The 18134-nt window shown below is 46.6% G+C and overlaps 1 protein-coding gene across 8 annotated transcripts in view; it reads right to left on the minus strand.

Moving 5' to 3' along the window:
• Positions 1-18134, minus strand: part of dop1a (DOP1 leucine zipper like protein A) — a 283413-nt gene that overhangs the window by 96387 nt on the left and 168892 nt on the right. For all 8 annotated transcript variants that reach the window (XM_038802463.1, XM_038802473.1, XM_038802504.1 and 5 more), the window contains one exon: positions 11076-11187. In XM_038802463.1, coding sequence (XP_038658391.1) covers positions 11076-11187 — 112 coding nt within the window. The remainder of the gene's footprint in view (positions 1-11075; positions 11188-18134) is intronic.

The following is an 18134-nucleotide window of genomic DNA, read 5'->3' on the forward strand; positions in this document are numbered from 1 at the left end:
TCACTGATAAACACCCATTTCTTGAAGGTACATTTCTTTTTTTTTGGAAATGTTTTTTATTGAGTTTTCATATATTATATCCAACAAATTACAAATTATTAGAAAACAAACACGCAAAAATTAAAATGTATATTTACAGGTAAGTATCTTCATAATAACAACTGTGGCCACCCCCTTTAACCGGCATACATATTTTACATTCCCCAACATGGCCGAGGCACATGTTTCAAGGCATTTATTTACAATTTGGTTTTGGGCCTTAGCTAGCCATCAGACTGTCGCTTGCGGCTTTGTCCTTCCTTTTTTTTGGGAATAATTTTTATTCAAGTTTTCAACAACAACTTTTATCACAGCAGAGAAAAACAGTAACCCCTCCAATACAAAAACAATAAATTAAGAAAAAGAAATAAGCATTAAACCATAAGCCCCCCCCCCCCCCCCCCCCCCCCCCGGGCTACCTTCCCCCGATTCCCGTCCATTTTCCCCTGATTCTTGGCCACCCGACTATTCTTCCTCTTGTTCGTTGGCCACAAACAGGTCCCGGAACAATTGCATGAATGGCTCCCACGTTCTGTGGAAGCCGTCGTCTGACCCTCGGATGGCTAATTTGATTTTCTCCATTTGGAGAGATTCCGAGAGGTCGGACAGCCAGTCTGCAGCTCTGGGTGATGCTGCTGACCGCCAGCCAAACAGAATTCTATGGTGGGCAATCAGGGAGGCAAAGGCAAGGGCGTCCGCCCTCCTCCCCAGGAATAGATCTGGCTGGTCTGAAACCCCGAAGACCGCCACTATCGGGCATGGCTCCACCCTCATCCCCACCACTTTGGACATAACCTCGAAGAAGGCTGTCCAGTACGCCACAAGTCTGGGGCAAGACCAGAACATGTGGGCGTGGTTGGCCGGGCCTCTTTGGCACCAACGAAGGTCCTACAAAAAACGAAATCTAGGGGGGGCTAGCCCTCCCAAACCTACAATTCTACCACTGGGTGGCAATAGCCGAGCGAGTAAGGGGATGGATCCAGGAGCCAGAGGCCGAGTGGGTGCGTGCGGAGGAGGCCTCCTGCATGGGGACCTCCCTCCGGGCCCTCGCCACGGCAGCACTCCCATCCCCACCCAAAAAACACTCCAGCAGCCCAGTGGCAACAGCCACCCTCCAATCCTGGAACCAACTGTGGCAGCAATTTGGCCTGACCAAAATGTCGGACAAGGCTCCCATCTGCAACAACCATAGGTTCACACCAGCACTGACTGACGCCACCTTCAATAGGTGGAGGCAGGACGGAGGGACACTGACAGTCAGGGACCTATACACGGACGGCAGGAAATCCAACACTGGACGAACTGACAGAGAAATTTCGGCTAGCCAGGGGGAACGAGCTACGGTATCTGCAGCTCAAAAACCTCTTATGAAAGGAGACAAGGACGTACCCACAACCGCCACTACTGGAAGACCTACTGGACGCAAGTATCCTAGAGAAAGGGAACTGTAGCGACATGTATGACCGACTGGTAGAAAGGGACGATACCGTACTGGACCCAACAAGAAAGAAATGGGAGGATGACCTGGGGATTGAGATCTGGAGCGAAGCACTGCATAGGGTCAACTCCACCTCCACGTGCGCAAGGCTCAGCCTGACGCAACTAAAAGTGGTACATAGAGCCCACTTAACGAGAAACCATATGAGTAGGTTCTTCCCGGAAGTGGAGGACAGATGTGAACGAAGGTACATTTCTTAAGCACCCATTTGGGCAGCATGGTAGCATGGTGGTTAGCATAAATGCTTCACAGCTCCAGGGTCCCAGGTTCGATTCCCGGCTGGGTCACTGTCTGTGCGGAGTCTGCACGTCCTCCCCGTGTGTGCGTGGGTTTACTCCGGGTGCTCCGGTTTCCTCCCACAGTCCAAAGATGTGCAGGTTAGGTGGATTGGCCATGCTAAATTGCCCGTAGTGTCCTAAAAAAAAGTAAGGTTAAGGGGGGTTGTTGGGTTACGGGTATAGGGTGGATACGTGGGTTTGAGTAGGGTGATCTTTGCTCGGCACAACATTGAGGGCCGAAGGGCCTGTTCTGTGCTGTACTGTTCTAATTCTAATTCTATTTCTTAAAGGTACTCTCACATGACAGAAGACTAGAGCGAAGGATGGAGAAGTCCGTCCTCACTCTGTATCATCTCGTGTTCTGACATCTAGCGCCTCGAGGTCATCATGTGAAGGGTTAAAAATGCCTTAAGTCCAGTCTTTTTAAAAAATTCATCCATGGGATGTGGGCATCGCTGGCTGGGTCAGCATTTACTGCTCATCCCCGAGAGCAATTAAGTGTCAACCACATTGCAGTGGATCTGGAGTCACATGTAGGCCAGACCAGGTAAGGATGCCAGATTTCCTGCCCTAAAGGACATTTGTGAGCCAGATGGGTTTTTATGACAATCTACAATGGTTTCATGGTCATCATTAGACTTTTAATTCCAGATTTTTATTGAATTCAAATTTCACCATCTGCCCTGGTGGGATTTGAAACTGGTCCCCAGAGCATGAATCTGGGCCGCTGGATTACTGGTTCAGTGACAATACCACTATGCCACTGCCTTTCCTGTTTTGCTGGATTTGTGCTTGGAACTGTGCACCATGCCTATCGGCATTGGTGGGATCAATCATTGGTGAGCGAGGGGAGGTAGCGCACCTCAACTTCCCTCTCGCTGCCCCTCCTCAAGAAGTCAGGGAAGGGCCCTCTGGCACTGACAGGGAGGTGGAGACTCAGCCGAACACCCCAGGGTCCTCCATTCAGGCCATTCCATACTTGTCTGGCCGGTCTGAATCCCCTCTACCAGTGACCGTATTTAATCTAGCTGGTCAGGCCGAGGAGGGAGCATCTTCCACGGTGCAGGAGACCCTCCACAGGTCCGGGCATTCCAGGCCACTAGAAGACATCCACTAAGGTCATCACAGACAACAAGGCGTAGCAGTCAGCAGGCTCTGGGGATGTCAGGGCTGCACCTAGGTGTAGCAAAGAACAACAGGCCCTTCGGCACTCCAAGCCAGGGCCGACCATGCTGTCTAATGTTATGGGCCAGTGTTTAGAGAACATCAAAGTATATCATGGAGTTCATCTGACCGACAACTGTTTATTGATTTTGGTTATGTGGAGCACAAGGGCCTATTCTTCAGGTGGTATGCAATAGAGACCTCAAGCACTTTTAATCAAAAACAAAGTTTATTCTACGAATTAAGTTAACATTTCTATAAACACACACAGTAAGTATTTTTATCAACTACAAACCTAAATACCCCACAGCTGCAGAACTCTAAATTTTAACCTTAATAATTTCCGTTTACTATTTCAATCAAGTAACAACATCCATAAACCAAAACACCCTTTTTTCCACAAAACAGTAAGTTTGAATTCCTTACACAAAACAGGTATTACTTTGAAGTTATCAAGTGATCTGGAGACACCATTTTTAACATGCAGAGAGACTAGGGAAGCCTTCTTTTGTCTGAATGCAGCTTACAACTGTCTAATCCAAAACTAAAGCTCAGAGCCACAAACAGCTTCCAGCTCTAAACGAAAGTAAAAACTAGAGCTACAGTCCAGCTCCACCCACACAATGACATTACTGCAGCCATTTGAAAAGACAAACAGTTCTTCAAGGGACATTCCCATGATACTATCCTAAAACCTTCGACACTTCCGGGGTCTGTATCCCTCTATTCAAATCCAATTCATGTATTTGTCAGGATGCCCCTTAAACATCACAATCGTCCCTGCTTTCATCACCTCCTCCGGCAGCACGTCCCAGGCACCCACTACCCTCTGTGTAAAAAAACTTCCTTCGCACATCTCCTCTGAACCTTCTCCCTTGCACCTTACACCTATGCCCCTAGTAATTGACTCTTCAACCCTGGGGAAAAGCTTCTGATTATCCACTCCGTCTATGCCCCTCATAATTTTGTAGACTTCTACCAGGTCGCTCCTCAACCTCCGTCGTTCCAGTGGAAACAAACTGAGTTTATCCAATCTCTCTTCATAGCTAATCCCCTCCATACCAGGCAACATTCTGGTAAACATCTTCTCCAAAGCCTCCACATCCTTCTGGTAGCGTGGCGAACAGAATTGAACACTATATTCCAAGTGTGGCCGAACTAAGGTTCGATACAGCTGCAGTAGTGGTAGGGTTAGGAATATTAATAAATATTAACATCAATTCTGGCTCACGAAGTTCAATCTTTTTACTTTAAATACATTTAATGTCAATGAGAATGATTTGGTTTCATCATTTGAATGCATATTCATGCCCTCTTTTACAAATGATGAGCAATCCTTCGACTCAGTCATTGCCTCCCTGTATGAGCCTCATTCATGTGACACCAACCTCACTAAAGCTAGTTACTGGAACCTTGTGTAAATTCAGGGAGATGTGTCAGAATCTTTATGGGAAGTGTATGCTAAATGCATTTGCAACCTTTATTGCTTGGGTGACAACACTGTGTGAGAGCTGCAGGAGTGTCTCCTCAGTTGTATTGCCAAAGCACAAGAACTAATGCCATGATGAAATTTCCAACCATGCCCTTATCTCAGTGTCTACTGTAGTTTCTCATTAAGGTGGCAATGACTGCATCAGGCTCTTTGACTGTTTGCGCTGTTGTGTCAACTTTCATCTCCCACGTTTACAGAGTTCACTGCTCACCTTTTCAGAGATCTTGGCCTGGCAAATCATGAGGCTTGAAGATACAAGTCCGAATGCAGAACCTGCTGAGATGTGGCTGGTTGAATGTCCCTTCCAGTGCACTGGCATGGCACTAAGGGACAGGGGGAATGAGCCGTCTCCCATTGCTGCACTTTACTCCTTCTGGAATCTTGTGGTTATCAATGTGGGACGGGCATCGTTAAGTAGAATTTGACCCTTATCTTTCTCTTCAGGTTCATGGTCCTTCTGCTCTTCATCTGAGGAGCTCTCAGCCACTTCCATTTCTCCCTCTGGAAAGGGATCCCCTCTAATTTGAAGTGCTGGAGACTGTCTCTGAAGTGTACTGCAGAGCCCTAACTGAGAGATCCAACCATTAGAAGTACATCTTCAGAATGCCAGTGGTCTGCTTGCTGATAAATCGTGTGGAGCTACGTAATTTAGTGCAGCACATCAGGCGGCACGATAGCATAGTGGGTAGCACTGTTTCTTCACAGCGCCAGGGTCCTGGCTTGGGTCACTGTCTGTGCGGAGTCTGCACGTTCTCCCTGTATCTGTGTGGGTTTCTTCTGGGTGCCCCGGTTTCCTCCCATAAATCCTGAAAGACGTGCTTGTTAGGTGAATTGGACATTCTGAATTCTCCCTCTGTGTAACCGAACAGATGCTGGAATGTGGTAACAAGGGGATTTTCACAGTAACTTCATTGCAGTGTTAATGTAAGCCTAATTGTGACACTAATAAAGACGATGACTTCACTGACCCTTTCATTTGAAGCACTCAGAGGACTACACAGGTGGCATGAGCCACTGTTGAGGCCCAAGAATGGAGAAAAATAGTAATGCTCCCACTCGCAAACAAAATGGCAGTCATGGTCTGGAGCTACGTCTTCACTACAAGCCTTGTCTCTAGTACAGCTCTGTAGCTGAGGTGTTAACTCAGAGTGAGGTGGCCAAGATTCCAACCCTGATACTTAACATCTCCATCACAGAGGTTCCAAATGGTCTGGGTGCATTAATAACATGTGCCACGCTAACAAACTCACTCCTCTAATCTCAGATCTAGCAGGTCTGATTAATGTTAACTTGCACATGAGTTATGACTGGATGCCTTTGGGCCTGTTACATATACCTATTGGAGAAAGCAGATTAGAGGCTTTCATTGATGATCTGACCTGTGCCTCCTTAACAATTGCCTAAATTCTCACTTTTCACATTTCTGTGTGTTGATGTTGAAATGGAATGTATTGTGAAAGCCCATGACTCCTGCAGTCTCTTATTAATGTGCAAAAAATGGCTATGGCTTCCAATGGAACTTTCTCTAGGAGACCTCCCACTTTTCCCTCATCTTGGACTTCATTTTAATGTTTTGCGTGCAAGCAGGTTGAGGCTGCCCATGAATTGGAGCCTCTAGTAAAGCCTGGGGCTCCTTCCACACTGACTCAGACTCCTTTGATCCGCATTCATTTCTAGTTTTGTTTCTGACTGTGCCATAACTTCAACTTTACAAGATGGTAGTGCTCAGAATTTACTTTGAGACTAGCTTTGACCTTCTCTCTGTGATTGCCACTGTTTCTCCAATCATCCTGGAACTCCTCAGATGTGCAAGTAGAGATGCTTCCTGCTTTTCTTCAGCCTCTCCCAAATCTGGATCCCATCGTCGTTGTGGCCAATATTTCAACCCTCCCACCTGAACCCATAACTGTAAATGACCCTCTGCCTACGTGGAACTCACCCCTCTCCATCTTGGGGCTGAGATCCGTCCCAGGAAAGTTTCACATACTCCCTCTGTATTATCTCTTACACGGCTACAGATGCCTCCCCGAACCCTGACCATCCCATCTGCAGCCAGTACCAGGACAGAAAAGATCATGGTTAGCAACATTAAGGCCATGGCCACACTCTGCAACCAAGTTGCATCTTTTCCCAATTGAGCACACAGCCACTGGCCCTGCTTGGAGCTGGACTACAATGGGCATGCCATGCAAATTCCTGTAGCATCATCCATAAAGCCCCAGTACAGACTTGATTCTGGCACCCTAACTATTTGGCACACTGACGTCACTCTGGTACCCTGACTACTTTGCCCCAGGTCAGGGATTATGACTGTCTTTCTCTTTGTTTCACCATTCCTTCCTGGCTGCTAACAACAGTGTCCTTCCTCCCCCACACTTTCCATGAGTTTCTGTACAATTCCTCATGTGCAATCCATTCCCCTTTTTCCCTCTCCCACCTCTATAAGTCTTTGTAAAAGTCTTGCCCTCTTGTGCGAAACTACAATACCCCCTCCACCTCGTATACCCGAGTGTGTGCTTCCCCTCCAATTCATAGAGATCTGCTCCCATTACTCCCTCTACTGTCTGCATTCCTATCTTTTATGTTGAGGTTCAGTTTCCTCACCCTTAATCATTCCTCTGCCTTCGACAATTCCCCCCCTCTCCCAGCCATTGTTTACCTTCTCCCCTAGCCCCATCACTGCCCAATGTCCCCTGTGTAAGGAGCCCAGCTGGAATGCACCGGAGCCTGTACTTGAAACATCACCCATTGTTGCTTTACAGTTCTTCCTGTTAGTCTTTGGTCCAATTTATCCTGCATGGATCTTTCTCATCCCATTGAAATTTTCCCTCTTCCAACTTAGACTTTAAGTTTACGATTGCTTTTAACTTTCAAATTACTAATCTAAACCTTATGATACAATCCAGCACTGTAATATTACCCTCAATTCATTCTGCCGAACCTCCTCCTTTCTTTCCTGAACATTTTTTATCTAGAAATATCATAGAATCCTTATAGTACAGAAGGAGGCCAATTGGTCCATGGACTATGCACCATCCCTCCGACAAAGCGCTTTACCTAGGCCCACTCCCACACCCTATCCACATAACCCCACCTACCCTTTGGACACTAAGGGCAATTTAACATGGCCAATCCACCTAACCTGCACATCTCTGGACTATGGGAGGAAACCAGAGCACCCGGAGGAAACCCCCGCAGACACGGAGAAAGAAGTGCAAACGCCACGCAGACAGTTGCCCAAGGCTGGAAATGAATCCGGGCCCCTGCCGCAATGAGGTAACAGTGCTAACCACTGTGCCAGCACGCCACCCACATATTCAGCAATTAGGCTTGTAATTCTTTGAGCCAAAGCTTTTGCTATGTATACAATTTGCGTTTATTTGATCATTCTGCCAGTTGGTTTACATTTTCCAGCACAGCACTTTTCTCCAATTTAGTATTACCCAGGTGTTCCCTTACCAACACCTGGGGCTGGATTCTCCACTTTGCGGCTTCGGAAATGCGAATCGAGATTGGTTGGAGAATGAAATGAAATGAAATGAAATGCAGGTAATCCAAAAATTGAGGTTCACGCCCGTGCCAGTTCCAACACCATGTGTGGACCCTCGCTGGCAGCGATATCAAAGCGTGCCAGTTCCGACACCATGTGTGGAACCTCGCTGGCAGCGATATCAAAGCGTGCCAGTTCCGACACCATGTGTGGACCCTCGCTGGCAGCAATATCGAAGTTTGTGACCCGTGCCGGAGGATCGATGCAAAATCATTATTTGCATGGATTTTAAAACCATTTAAAACATTTTTTTTTATGAAGAGTATCCAATTCTTTTTTTTTCTCAAATTAAGGGACCATTTAGCGCAGCCAATCCTTTTGCATTGCACATCTTTGGGTTGTGGGGGTGAGACCCACGCAGACACGGGGAGAATGTGCAAACTCCACACGGACAGTGACCTGTGGCCGGGATTGGGCCCGGGTCCTCGGTGCCGTGAGACAGTAGTGCTAACCACTGCGCCACCGAGATTTTAATATCATTAACGGCTTGGACACCTCATGCTTCACCCTTCTGTGATGCTCCAACCCTCTTAGGTGAAAGACTTACGGACGAGAATTAGTGCAAATATCGATTAGCAAGGCCTGGGTGCCCAGGCTGCAGAGAAGGAGCGGGAGCCTAAAAAAACACTGAAACCCCTCAAACGTTGTCAGGTTTGCTGGGTTGTGGCTGCCCAGGCAGGGGGGAGCAGTATTGTGGAGTGACTTGGTACCAAGCCCATTGGCTCAGGGGACCGGGCTCAGATCACCATTGCTGCAGTCTGTCTTTTACACATACACCTTTGGTGCTACTTACAGGTTCCTGGCTGTTCACTCTGCTGAGTGCTTCCTGTGGCCAGCAAGTTAGTTTTCCTCAAGAAATCCATACTCTTCCAAATCAACCCACATTTTTCCATGTGATTATTAATTCTATCCTGCATATTTTTTTCTAGAAGCTTATAACCACTGATTTTAAGTTGAGTGGTCTATATATGTTGGGCTTATTGTTACAACCTTTTTGGAACAGAGATAACATTTGCAATTCTCCAGACCAAGGGGATAAACATATACCAAGGAAAAACCAGCAAGCAAGGGGTTAAAGTCACCCACTTTGGAAATTATTTAATCATCTCACAGAGCATTTGAATATGATGTGGAGATGCCGAAGATTCACCTGAGGAAGGAGCAGTGCTCCGGGGCACAGTAGCACAGTAGCATGGTGGTTAGCATAAATGCTTCACAGCTCCAGGGTCCCAGGTTCGATTCCCGGCTGGGTCACTGTCTGTGCGGAGTCTGCACGTCCTCCCCGTGTGTGCGTGGGTTTCCTCCGGGTGCTCCGGTTTCCTCCCACAGTCCAAAGATGTGCGGGTTAGGTGGATTGGCCATGCTAAATTGCCCGTAGTGTCCTAAAATGTAAGGTTATGGGGGGGGTTGTTGGGTTACGGGTATAGGGTGGATACGTGGGTTTGAGTAGGGTGATCATTGCTCGGCACAACATCGAGGGCCGAAGGGCCTGTTCTGTGCTGTACTGTTCTGTGTTTGTAACAGACCTGTTGGACTTTAACCTGGTGTTGTAAGACATTTGAATATGAAAAGGGAAACACAGGAGGCCCCAGTAAGCCTAAGGGATCCATCGTCCAACACATTCTCACCTCTTCTAGAAGTTAAATATGTTAAGCACAAACCCATGAGATTGTAAGGAAACATTGTATTCTTTAATCGTTTCCCCATTACGGGGACCAGAAAATATGCATACTGATCACTTTGTATTGTTCTGAATGATTCAGTGACGTCAATACCTGCTTGTGACTCCGAAGAACTTTAAATATATATGCATGTAATTTGGAGGACAGGCAAAGTTGACTTTTGCGAGCTACAGGATCGTCGCGGAATCCATCTCTCCTGTTACAGTTTTTCCGAATTAAACAAAGTTTTACCAACACCACGCGGTCGAGAACAGACTTTGAGGTTTTTCTTCCCTCCATCACAGTTCCTATACTTCTCCTCATTGACAAGGAACTTGCATCGCATGCCTGCAGTTGCTGCTACTCTGCGCCATCAGAAATGTCGTTTGCGTGGGTTTCACCCCCACAACCCAAAGATGTGCAGGCTAGGTAGATTGGCCAGGCTAAATTGCCCCTTAATTGAAAAAATTAATTGGGCATTCTAAATTTAAAAAAAAAGAAATAATATCATTGCCCTCGCCTTTTCATCCTGCTTGTTCTTCCTTAGTGAAACGACAAAGAATTACCCTCTTTTAGAGTAGATGACCTCTGTGACCTCCCAGATGCTGCAATGGAAAGCGTTTTGTGAAATTCTGCTGCTGTTCCTGCTCCCACTCGGAAGGACCGAGAATGGTAAATATTGACCTACATGGCTACCGGTCGGGCTGCTCTCTCTGCGCTGTGAGGCTTCAGGTGGACGGAGGTGACAACCATCAGCATATGACACTGCATCATGTTATCATCTTTTAGTGCTTCCAGTGTGCATTGGAAATGCCTGCACAAGCACACATTTCAAGATGGATGTGCCGCACAGACAGTGCCAGAAGTGGCTGATGGCACAGCCTGCACTCCCAGAGGTCACAGCGCTTCTGTAATGTCACAAACTAAATGTCACACTCTGATTCTGATACCATTAAGGAAAGAAAAGATCAACAAGTTCAATAATCCTACTGTTTAAGATCTTTGATGCAGTATATCTCTAATTAAACATAGAAAAATTTAAAAAAATGTGCTCACAAACAAAACAGAGATGCATCAAGTAAATGATTACTTACTCAGTGCCCAAAAGGGCAGCAGAAAGAGCTGTTTTAGCATTTTAAGTTAGATAGCAAAATAATGATATAGTACTCAAACTTTGTCTAGATGCAAGTAAAGATTGAGAAAAAAAAACATTGAGGATCCCCTTTCCTGCGATTCTAACACTGCCATTTTCTTTCCCTCTTCATTTTGTACTCCAATCTTTTTCTTCACCTCCTCATTTTTAATCACAGTCTCTGGCACCCATTTTCTTCTCCATTTTGTGCCACTAATAGTTTTTTTTTACAAAATGCCAGTCATTGAACTGGTGACTCACCTGGTGGTATTGTATGGAAGGATCCAACAGACAGTAGTGAATAATTGTGGTCATTCCTTCAAGGAGAGTGAGAATCATATCTGGGCCAATGCTCACTGCCATCCAAGTGGGCCTTCAGAAAACCAGAAAAAAATAGATTAAAAGTTTATTATGAACTACCACTTTGAAAACACCTCGAAAAACACTGCTATAAATATACTAAATTACAAGTTGAATCAGTATTAGATTACAATGAGGTTTTTACGGCATTACTCCACTCTTCCAAGCATACCCCTCTACCCACTATCAACATCCTATGTTGAAATCAAGATCGCTAGGCCAATGTTTTGGGCAGCACGGTAGCATAGTGGTTAGCACAATTGCTTCACAGCTCCAGGGTCCCAGGTTCGATTACCGGCTTGGGTTGCTGTCTGTGCGGAGTCTGCACGTTCTCCCCGTGTGTGCGTGGGTTTCCTCCGGTTTCCTCCCACAGTCCAAAGATGTGCAGGTTAGGTGGACTGGCCATGCTAATGGCCGTGGGGTAATACACGTGGGGTTGAGTAGGGTGATCATTGCTCGGCACAACATCGAGGGCTGAAGGGCCTGTTCTGTGCTGTACTGTTCTAATTCTAATTCTAAATTGCCCTTAATGTCCAAAATTGCCCTTAGTGTTGAGTAGGGTTACTGGGTTATGGGGATAAGGTGGAGGTGTGGGCTTGGATCGGGTGCTCTTTCCAAGAGCCGGTGCAGACTCAATGGGCCTCCTTCTGCACTGTAAATTCTATGATTCTATATGATAATCATGGGCCACATATGTGAAAGTCATAACATTTAGCAGTTTGCTTCCTAATTCTCCCCAACTTTGTAGAACATATTTTGTGCAATAATGAAGCTGATGAAAAACATACTTCTCTTCTATTCTAAACTTAGATCTTGATCTTTTTAGGTCTCAAATGTGGAACTCAACTCATTTCATCATCAATTGGTTCCACAATCCAAAGACTTTAAAAACCCAAGCAAGAGATTATGTGGCCATTACCTTTCAATTTTACTTTGTTCTATCTCTCACTTTTCAACCTTGATAGTACCCTGCGCCTATTGACATATAATCATAAGAAATAGGGGTAATAGTAGATTATACAATTCTGCTCCTTTATTCAATATGATCATTCTGATCTTTTGTCTCAACTCCACTTTCCATATTTGTTGATTCTGTGAGACCAAATAAATATCTCAGCGTTAAATGCATTGAGTTACAGCACATTCACAATCCTCTGGGATAGACAATTTCAAAGATTCACCATCCTCTGAGTGAAGAAATCTTTCCTTATTTCAGTCCTTTATCGTGAAGCTATGTTGCTTACTTACTTAATCTGTCTATCCCTTTGCAACATTTGTGTCTTCCTCACAGCTTATACTTCCACCTATATACTCGACACTAAGCCTGCCACAAGTCCCGAGTTTCCTCCCACAAATCCCAAAAGATGTGCTTCTTAGGTGAATTGGACATTCTAAGTTCTTCTGTGCACCCGAACAGGCGCCTGAGTGTGGCAACTAGGGGCTTTTCAGAGTAATTTCATTGCAGTGTTAATGTAAGCCTACTTGCGGCATAATAAAGATCATAAAAAATTTTAAAACACGTTTAGGATTAATCAGATTTTAAGTTACAGCCCAGAAGAAACATGAGAGGAGCTGATTTATGCTGACATACAGCCAAGTTGTATATGGAGAAGGTGAATGTAGTGTGATTATAGCCAGGGGACTGGGGAGGGGAAAAGAAAGGAGAGAGATTATATTAAAAAGAAACAAAGGCTGGGCTATTTCACACCATACCACAATGCAAGCCAGAGAACTTCGTAGGACTCTGCTCTTATGCAAAACCTTCCATCGTAGATATGAATCAAATGTACTGAAGAGAACCACTAAGGTTTCTTAATCTTTACTGTTCTGCAACATTTTAAAAGTGTTTACCATGAATCACAGACTTCCTGGGAATTAATCTTTTTTTGTAATATTTTACTTGTTATTTCTCTAGCTTAAAAAAACCAATTTGTAGCTTTAATCCTGAAGCATATGGTTTTCATGGTGTTATTTTCCAATCATTTTAGAATGTGCAGGCATTTTGGAGGTAACCCATCTTGGCTGAGTTTACATACCAATTATTAAAAAGGGTCAAGTGTTCACACTGCAATTTATTAAAAAAATGTTTTTTTTTGTTTTTCACATTTTGTTACATATTTCAGTTTGAGCTTTGAGTTACACGTGCTATATTTTACAAAGGCAATCAAAATGTGCTTATAATTATACGAGGGAAAATAGAATATTAAAAATCCAACAGAGTACAAAGGAACGAGGCTCGCTATACATATTTGCATTTGCCTGCTTTGTCTGCCTTCGGTGGCTGTGGGCCCCATTTGGCCGGTCAGCTGCCTTGCCTATTGTTGGCCCTAGCTTGTGCCTTCCCCACTTGTTGCTGCGCCCTCTGGTCCTCCGTTTGCCCTCGGATCTGTCCCTTGCGGCTGTGCCCCTTGTGTTTCACGGTCTTCTTATGGGTTTTTCCCCCTCCTGCCCCACTTCTCTTTCCTTTGCTATCTGTGTCTCATCTGTTTCCCCTGCTCTATTGGCTGTTGGCTACAAACAGGTCAAGGAACAAGTTGGTGAATGGCTTCTACTTCTTCTGTAAGACCTGTTCTGACCCCTGGATGGTGAATTTAAATTTCTCCGGGTGGAGAAATTCCGTTAGGTCGGACAGTCAGTCTGCAGCTTTGGATGGTGCTCCTGATCACCAGCTGAACAGGGTTCTTCAGCGGGCGATTCGGGAGGCAAAGGCAAGGGTGTCGGCCCCCTCTCCATGAAGAGTTCTGGCTGATCCGATACCCTAAAGACTGCCACTTTCGGGCTTGGTTTCACCCTCATCCCCACAACTTTAGACATTGCCTCAAAGAAGGCTGCCAAAACCCAACAAGTCTGGGGCAGGCCCAGAACATGTGGGCGTGGTTGACCGGGCCTCCCTGGCACCGTTCACATTTGTCCTCCACCTCCAGGAAGAACCTGCTCATTCGAGTTCTGGCTAGGTATGCTCTGTGCACTACTTTAAGCTGCACGAGGCTTAGCCTTGCGCAGGAGGAAGTGGAGTTGGCCCTGTTCAGTGCTTCGCTCCAGAGACCCTACCCTACTTCCATTCATAACTCTTCCCTCCATTTCTCCCTTGTTCTGTCCAATGTGGAGCGTGTCTTTTCTAAAAGTTGTACGTATATGTCCCCGCAGTTCCCCTTTCCCAGACTGTCCGCGCCCAGTAACTCCTCCAATGCTGTGCCTCTCGAGGCCAGAGGGAACCTCGTCATCTCCTTGCGGAGAAGGTTTTTGATTTGCAAATGTTGGAGTTCCTGTCTGTTCGGTACTTCCAGTCTATCCTTCAGCTCTTCGAGAGTAGCAAATTTGTCCCCTGTAGAAGTCTCTTATCGTCAGCGTTCCCCCCCATCCTGTCTCCGGTGGCGTCAAGCATGGCTGGTGGAAATCTGTGGTTGCTGCAGATGGGGGCCATGGTGGACACCTTGGTTAGACCAAAGTGCTGTCTCAAGTTCTTAGTGTTGCTACCACCACTGGGCTGGTTGAGTGTTTTGCCAGTGGGATGCTGGAAGTGCTGTCATGGCGAGGGCTCGGAGGGACATTCCAGTGCAGGAGGACTCCTCCAGCCTCTCCGATTCCATGTTTGGTTCCTTTACCCATCGTCTCACTCTCTCGGCCGTGGCTACCCAGTGGTAGCATTGCAAGTTTGGGAGGGCCAGGTCTCCCATGCTTCTTCTCCTTTGCAGTGTTGTTTTAGGGATTCTTGGATCTTTCCCCCTCCTCACACATGCATACACAAACGCCATGATGATTTTGTCTATTGCTTGGAAAAAGGCCTTGGGGATGAAGATCGGTATGGATTTAAACAGGAAGTGGAACCTGGGCAATACATTCATCTTGATCGTCTGTATCCATCCCACCAGGGAAAGCGGGAGCGCATTCCATCTCTGTAGGTCCTTTTTAACTTCCTACGCCATTTATAGGGCCGGCTTTGCGCGGTTAAACTCGGCCCTGCGCTTTGCCAGGTCTGCCCCAATGTCCTGTTACATCCTTGTTCTGTGTCCTTCAAAACTGCTCGCCTTGGCCTGCCGAGCCCAACGCAAGATCTTCACCCCATCCTAGTAGCTGTGCAAATTGCTGATTATCGCCCTTGGTTTTCCCCGGCCTTGGGCTTCGTCAGAGTGACCTGTGGGCCCTGTCGATCTCCGGTGTTTTGGGGAAGCTGTCCCTTCCAACCAAGTGGCATCTGGGCCACATAGCCAGTCGTGTCTCAGCCGCCGATCCCCTCTGGCAGGCCCACTATTCAAATATTCTGTTGCCTGGACCGGTTCTCTTGGTCCTCGACCTTCCCCTTCAGGCTCCCTTGGGTCACCACCAATCTCTTTATCTCTGCTTCCAGTGCGACAATCCTGTCCCTGTGGTCAGTCGATGTATTTTCGAGCTCTTGGATCGTTCTTCCCTGAGCCTCCAGCTTCTTCCTCATCCCATCGAGCACCATCTGCATGGCAACCAGCTCCTACGCCACCGCAATCTCCACTTTCACCTCTTCCTTCATCGCGATCAGCTTCTTGGTTAGGAATGTCTTCCATCTCTCTCTGGGGGAGGGGGTTGCCATTTTTGTTTCGGAGTTAAATAAGTCCAAATTTCAGGCTAAATTCGGCCAACAACACTGATGTGCGACTACTCAGCACATCCCCGTCACCAGAAGTCTCCCTGCCCCAATGTCTTGATATATCTTGATCTGGTGTCTTTCCCAATTGCCAGTCTTTGTTTGCCTGGCCCAGTGCAGGATTCTTTCCCTGTCCTGGTACAGGTGCACTTTTGCGATTATTGCCCTCAGATGCTCTCTGGCCTTGGGCTTCGGTCCTATCAACCTGTGGGCTCTGTCTATCGCTGGTGGGTTGGGGAAGCAGTCCCTTCCCACCAGGTTTCCCAGCATCTGGGCCATGTAGTCCTTGGGGTCCCTGCCTTCGGTTTCCTCCGGCAGGCCCACTATCCTAAGGTTTTGGAGCCGGGACTGGTTCTCCCGGTCCTCTATCTTCCCCTTTAGGCTTAACTTCATCGTCACCAACCTCGCTATTTCCATCTCCAGGGCGATGATCCAGTCGCTCTGGTCTGTTGAGGCACTTTCCAATTCTTTGATGGTGTTCCCCTGGGTCTCCAGTTGCCCCTCTGCCTTGTCTAGGGTCACCTGCATGGTGGCCACGGCCTCTGGACCGCCACCTTGAACGCAGATTTTAATGACAGCCTTTACACCTTCCTTTAGCTCCCTGGTAAGGAACTTCCTCCATCCACCCTCCAGTGAGGGGGAACCACATGAGCGTTGGTGCCTCTCGTTCTGGTGTGGCCGGTGTTTCTTCGCCTCTTGCGTCCGCCATGTCATTCGCTCTCTTCTCTTGATTTCTGCCGTTCTTCACCTCCTTACGGCCGCTGGAACTGCTTCTGCTCGGCATTGCTCCTTGTGATGCTGTTGGATAGGGTGAGGGGATGCTTTTTTCCTGTTCTTGCCAGCTATTTTGGGTAAAAGAGCCTAATTTTGGGTTGTTTGGAAGAGAGCCACCTTTCGTGTGTCCACTCAGCATGTCCCCGTCACCGGATGTCCCCACACTGCAATTTTAATACTTTGTGCAGAATGTCACATTTCAATTCATAGAAAGCTATGTGCTTGCCTGCAAAGCATACATGAGTACTGGGGAAAATTCAAATCACAACAATTTCACTATCGAGCAGCTCCATAACTACTTTTGTCACTCCTGAAAATTTGAGAGAAACATTATTGCAATTTGAAATCAGATAGCAGGAAATCCTCAGGGATGAGGAACAAACCTATCTACATTTAAATATAAATTTAGCAGCACAAAATGTTACTTGCTAACAGGCATTAGTACAAGGATTGGTAACCTATAGCACAAGATGATTTTAAGTAGCACTTACACTGTTAGTCCAATTAATGACACGAGCCCTGATTTACTGCTTACATCAGCATCACATAATGTGGATAGCACACTGTAGAACATAGAACAGTACAGCACAGAACAGGCCCTTCGGCCCTCGATGTTGTGCCGAGCAATGATCACCCTACTTAAACCCACGTAACCCGTATACCCGTAACCCAACAATCCCCCCATTAACCTTACACTACGGGCAATTTAGCATGGCCAATCCACCTAACCCGCACATCTTTGGACTGTGGGAGGAAACCGGAGCACCCGGAGGAAACCCACGCACACACGGGGAGGATGTGCAGACTCCGCACAGACAGTGACCCAGCCGGGAATCGAACTTGGGACCCTGGAGCTGTGAAGCATTGATGCTAACCACCATGCTACCGTGAGGCCTGTGTTTGGCACACAGTCGTGATGGTAAAAATGAAAGGTGTCACATATTACAGAGCATGTGGTGCCGATTATTACTTTAATATTTAATTTAATTTTTATTTTGTGATATTAATGCTAATTACCTGTTGCCGATTGAAGCTTGTTTTTGAGTTCATAGAATCTCTCCAGTGCAGGAGGCCATTCAGCCCACCAAGTCTGCACTGACCCTCCGAAAGAGCACGCCATCCAGGCCTACTCCCCCGCTCTATCGCCATAACCCCACCTAGCCTTTTGACACTAAGGGGCAATGTAGCGTGGCCAATCCACCTAACCTGCACAATTTTAGGACTGTGGGAGGAAACCAGAGCACCCAGAGGAAACTTACGTGACACGGGGAGAATGTGCAAACTCCACACAGTCACCCGAGGCCAGTATCGAACCGGGGTCCTTGGCGCTGTGAGGCAGCAGTGCCGCCATGACATCATTATCAATGTCAAACAGGAGAGCATAGCTGCAGGGTAAAGCTTCCAACACATTACTCCAATAATGCAGTTCAATCTCAACTACAGAAAGATCACCTACTTCTACACTAACGTCTTCTTTCTCCTTCTCATTCCAACTTAATTGCTTAGTTTTGTTCAACTTGAGTTTGTCTCACTGAACTTAATTTTAAATGAAGCTTCTTAAGCATTTT

This window comes from Scyliorhinus canicula, chromosome 1, assembly GCF_902713615.1.
Source record: "Scyliorhinus canicula chromosome 1, sScyCan1.1, whole genome shotgun sequence".
Lineage (NCBI taxonomy): Eukaryota > Metazoa > Chordata > Chondrichthyes > Carcharhiniformes > Scyliorhinidae > Scyliorhinus > Scyliorhinus canicula.